Source organism: Gavialis gangeticus, unplaced genomic scaffold (assembly GCF_001723915.1).
Source record: "Gavialis gangeticus isolate Ggan-Ray unplaced genomic scaffold, GavGan_comp1, whole genome shotgun sequence".
In the NCBI taxonomy this organism is placed as follows: Eukaryota; Metazoa; Chordata; order Crocodylia; family Gavialidae; genus Gavialis; species Gavialis gangeticus.
In genome coordinates, this window is record NW_017729006.1 from 54223150 (window position 1) to 54228421 (window position 5272).

At 57.0% G+C, this 5272-nt stretch overlaps 1 protein-coding gene across 2 annotated transcripts in view; it reads left to right on the top strand.

Annotated features, from left to right (window-relative positions):
* The window catches only part of IRX4 (iroquois homeobox 4), an 11676-nt gene extending 7376 nt beyond the window's left edge, over nt 1-4300 (top strand). For both annotated transcript variants that reach the window (XM_019509193.1, XM_019509194.1), the window contains 3 exons: nt 828-934; nt 2328-2641; nt 3040-4300. In XM_019509193.1, the coding sequence (XP_019364738.1) occupies nt 828-934; nt 2328-2641; nt 3040-3782 (1164 nt within the window). In that variant the 3' untranslated portion in view covers nt 3783-4300. The remainder of the gene's footprint in view (nt 1-827; nt 935-2327; nt 2642-3039) is intronic.
* The last annotated feature ends 972 nt before the right edge of the window (nt 4301-5272 follow it).

The window sequence follows — 5272 nt, forward strand, 5'->3', positions numbered from 1 at the left end:
GGGGGGGAGTCCCCCCCGGAGGGAAGGTGCCGCCCGCCCTTTCTTCTGAGTCGGAGGCCCCCCCCCCCCCCCAATAACATCCATGTCCTGCAACACTTCGGCTGTACTAAGAAAGCAGTCACGTTTGCAAGGCAGAGAGCACTTTAAGTGCCTAGATGCGTGCTCTTCCTTATGTTGTTGTTGGAGCTGCAGCCTGTGTTTTCACTCGGGCGGCATCAACGTGGCGGGGTTTGTTTTGCTCCCTTGTTTGCTTCCTGAGCTCTGTGAATATTTCATAAATGAAAAGATCTGTGACAGGGCAATGCAATGAAATGCCCGCTCGGTGGGTCTGCTGGAGACTTGTAGAAAGCAGGGGGTGTGTAGCTCGCCAGGGAGTTCAAAGTCGCGCAAGGTTCAGCCGGATCCAGGCACCTTCCGAGACGCTTTGCCCTCTGGCATCGCCGTGGGGCGAGGCCATGTGCCCATCGGCTGGCACTCGCCAGCCACGGGGCAACCGACCCGCTCCCTCCGCCGCAGCCCGAGCTGGTCCTGGTCCTGGGTGAAGCCTCGTGGCTCGGCTGCCAGCCCCCTCCGTGCACCCTGACAGCCGTCATTAAAAGTTGCAGAGCCCCTTCTAGCTCGGGATTGTCTCGGGCCTGGGCAAGGCAGTTAGGTCCCGGGGGTGACGCGGCTGCAAAGAGTGGAGGCCGGGGAGGCAGGGACCAAACCTCCCCCAGCCGCAGCCTTGCAAAAGATGCCTTGCCCCTAAGCCTAGGTACGGCCCGGCTCGCTGCCACCCGCCCCCCCGGGTCGCTTCGAGGACAGACACGCTTGCTCTTCCCTTACAGAATAGTTTCGACGCCAAGGACGGGGCTGGCTCTGCGCATGCGGGCATCACACAGGCCGCTGCCTACTACCCCTACGATCACACGCTCAGTCAGTACCAGTACGACAGGTAAGGGGCAAAGCCGAGCTTGGACCCACCCACCCCTTCCCTTCCTTGCTTCCCCATCCTCACCCCGACTGGAGACAGCTGGCACCGGGCAGGAAAGGGTTAAAGGGGGGGGGGCGGACACGCAGCCTGCCTGTCTCCAGTGGCCTGGCTGCATCCTGCCTCCCCCCACCCCGGGTCAGTCTGAATGTGCCCACCGGAGAAGTGAAGGAAGCAGGGTGCTAGGGGCGGGGGTTGGGTCACTCCCTTGCCCCCTGCCCCCGGGGCGTGGGTGTTCCCTGCACCCGGCGTCTGGCCCGATATGACTCCGCCCTTCAGCAACCCCGGATCCGGCTCAGGAGTGCCCCCAGCTCTGCCGGGCCCTTTGGAGCCTTTGAATGCTCCCTGCTTCCATGCAGCCTCGGCCTGAGACTGCAAACTCCCTGCTTGATCCTGGACGGATCAGACTGATCAGCTTCCACGTGGTCTGTTCCGCAACGTTCTGTTCTCCTTCTTCAACGTTCTATTCTCTTCTCCAACGTTCTGTTCCTTCCTTGCTTGCTTCCCATAACCGCGCTTGTCTGTCCGTACAACCCGCTGTCCCCGACCTTTCTTTCCAGGAGGTGGCTTCCCACTCCCCCGAGTTTGCATTCATTCGCTTCCCCTGCCTGGCGTCAAACCGAAAGGCCCCTTTATCTTTGGCGTGTTTATTAGGTTTAAAACAGAATCAAACCACTTAAACCATCGCAACCTTTCAAGCCCACTGGGCTCCGCTGACCTTTCCCAGATGATGCGCATTAAATATTCAGGCGCAGGCCGGTGTCATCTGCGTGGCGTTTTTACAATTTCAGGAACAAAAGGGTAGGGAGAGATTACTAATAGAAGGAGTAAGAGGAAATGTATATTTCTATTAACAGCTACCCCCTGAGGTCACCTGAACGTGTTGTACCCGGGAAAGCGTGATCAAAGCGCTCAGGACCAGAACTTGAGTGGGCGCCTGTGTGGGCGCCGGGTGCCTAATGCAGCTGAGGTTTTCTCCCACCCGGGATCTGAAGGGAGACTTTACAGACATTTTTCTTTCCCATTTACGCCACCAAAAGGTTGTTGCTCAATTGAATGCAAGCGCATTTTTTCCCTCTTAACACGCGGGCGTGTGCGCTCATGCCTTCCTTCTCTGAACCGGGCTTCCAGGCTGAATCATTGCTCAGGGCTGTGTTATCCGTTGCCATCTCTGAGTCCTTATCCCCCAAATCCTGCTCCCCGCCCTTTGCATGTCGCTGGAAAAAATAAAGTGCACCTCATGTGCCCCCGGCGCGCCGGGGTCTTCTTCCCCTTGGGCTCCCGAGGGATCAAGCCCACCCCGCGGCAGCTCTGTGCGGGCCCACCCGTGATGTCCTTTGTGTCTCGCGAGCTGCAGGTACGGCACGATGGACGGCGGCACACGCAGGAAGAACGCCACGCGGGAGACCACCAGCACGCTCAAGGCCTGGCTGCAGGAGCACCGCAAGAACCCCTACCCCACCAAGGGCGAGAAGATCATGCTGGCCATCATCACCAAGATGACCCTCACGCAGGTCTCCACCTGGTTCGCCAACGCCCGGCGCCGGCTCAAGAAGGAGAACAAGATGACCTGGCCCCCCCGGAACAAATGCTCCGAGGAGAAGAGACCCTACGAGGAAGAAGAGGAGGAAGAGTCGCAGGAAGACAACATGAAGAGCGAGAAAAACGAGGGTACCTTATTAGCCATGTACCTTAACCATCAATGCTAGGGTGGTGGCTCCTGTTAAGCCCTGACTCTCATAGCTGTTAGGGGGCCGTACAGATCATCGGGTCCAGCCCCCGCTGCACTTGGGCAGGAAGGCCCGCTGGGATCAGATGACCCCGGCAAGATGGGCACGTTATCCCTAGTGTTTCTGGGTCGTATGGTGCATTAGGACGTGCTGGGAATAGCAGGCGGCTGCTGGTACAGGGGTCGCCCCCCAGGCTGTTGGCACAGGGGTTGGTGCAGGCTGCCAGGCTGTAGGTCTGCGGGTGCAGCTCTCCGGGTCTCCCAGGCTGGGGTCCCTGTAGGCAAGCAGCGTGTGGCCATTCATTGTCTGTCCTGCTGTCTCCCCCGCCCCCTCCCGCAGAGCCCGCGAGCAAAGAGGACAAGGAGCTGGAGCTGAGCGACCTGGACGACTTCGACCCCATGGAGTCGGAGAGCTCGGAGTGCGAGATGAAGCCGCCCTTCCCGGCCCTGGAGAGCGGCCAGATGCGGGCCGCCGACACGTGCGCCGCCGAGCACTGCAAGGAGCCCCCCCTCAAGATGCCCATCCCGGCCGGCGCCATGGAGGAAGACCTGGAGCGAGCTAAAAACTGTCTCAAGAGCGTGGTGGACGAATGCGAGCAAGACCTGATCCACGCCAGGCAGAGGGGCTGCGAGTCCAAAATGTGCTTCCAGCAGGGGCAGCAGATCCTGGAGACCAAGCCCCGGATCTGGTCCCTGGCTCACACCGCCACCTCCCTGAACCAAACTGAGTACCCTTCCTGCATGCTGAAGCGCCAGGCCGTGCCCTCCTCCGCCGCGGTGTCTGCCCCTGTGGGGGTCATTGACAGGCACCAGGATTCCCCAGTCACCAACCTCAGGAACTGGGTGGACGGGGTGTTTCACGACCCCATATTCAGACACAGTACTTTGAACCAAGCCCTGAGCAACACCACAGTTTCCTGGGCCACCACCAAAGGGGCCATTCTGGAAACGGGGTCCCTGGGACGCTCAGTCGGGAACAGTGCCAGCGTGCTCAAAGGGCAGCTGGCAACCTTGTCGCACCAGGACTCCAGCAAGGACTTCCTTGCCTTTCCCAAATCAGGGAGCAAAATGTTTTGTTCCTAACAGCCCACCACGTGGCAGAGGACTGTCTAGCTGCGTGAAGAGTCGGACACACCGAGAAAGAGACTTGGAAGAGTTTAAATTTCAAATCTAAAACTTTTTTAAAATAGCAGAGCAACAACGACAATAACAAGGATTTAATGTTCAGTTTGCTTAGTTAAACGGACAGACTTTCTCCATTGCTGGTTTGAAGAATTTCTCTTGGCTGCGACTGGAAGGGATCAGTGTCGTGAAAATGATTTAACTCCATGACTAAAAAGCACGTACCCTAGTGTAGACCTACCTAAAAGTTTACATCCAAAAGTTTACAAACGAGAAATTTTAATTCAGAGATTTAATTTAAGGCATGCCAACATTAGTTATGAAGACTTCTCAGACTTTTTTCCTTCTGATTTCATCTTTAGCATCTAATTCACAAACAAGCACTTCTACCGAGTTTACACTATTGCACAAAACTTAACTTGACAAATGAGATATGTTAACAGGTATGTTCACTCCAATAAATTGTCTGTTTCAGAGGTTAAATAAACGAGTGGTGGCGTGTTGCATTACAAAATGAACATTTCTCAGCCTTAGCATTCGCTTTCCAGCAATTGAAAGGAATGCTAGGATGCTGCATTAAGGGTGGAAGAAAGCTGTAGAAAGCCCCAATAAATCACTAGCAGCACTGCAAGCAACTATCTTGAAATCAGAGACCGGTGCTTCTTCACTGGGCCTTTTGGTTCTTTCTTGTGTTAAAGGGACCAAAACACCCAGGCATCTGAGATCCGGAGGTAAATGGTATTCAGGGAATCAAGCACCCAGATCTCTGAGATCAGGAGGTAAATGGTGTTTCAGGAATCAAGCACCCAGATCTCTGAGATCAGGAGGTAAATGGTGTTCAAGGAATCAAGCACCCAGATCTCTGAGCTCCTGAGATAAATGGTGTTTCAGGAAACAAACACCCAGCTGGCTGAGACCCGGAGTGAAATGGTGCTCTGTCCCCCACCTTCTCCCGGCGCAGATAGCTGCCGTTTTGTTCTGAAGTCGCCCCTCCAGGTCCCGGGCTCCGCTCCGGTGCAGAGCGCCGTGCGTTGCCCTGAAATCCGGATGTCCAGTCTCCAGAGCCCTCTCCTGCTGGAGGAGCGCGAGGCAATGTATCACGACACCGGCTGCGTTGAACAGTTGTCACCCCCTAAGCGGGAAGAGCGGGGGGGGGGCAGGAGCGGCGGGGAAACGCTCCCCCTTTGCAAGAGCCCCGGCCCGGGAGCGGCGTGCGGGGCGAGGCAGCGGGGCGAGGCCGGGAGCGGGTGTCCGGGCAGGGGAGCCGCCGGGGGACTCTCTTCTGCTGCGCGCGGAGCAATTGATTCACACGGAAAAATTGATATTTTAAACACCCGCTTTAGCTCCTGCGCGAGGCTGGAGCAGCGCGGCTCCCGCATGAATATTTCAGCACGTCAGGACGGATGCGTTTCTGTTCTGACATGAGCCAGAGTGCAGGCGGGGGGGGGGGG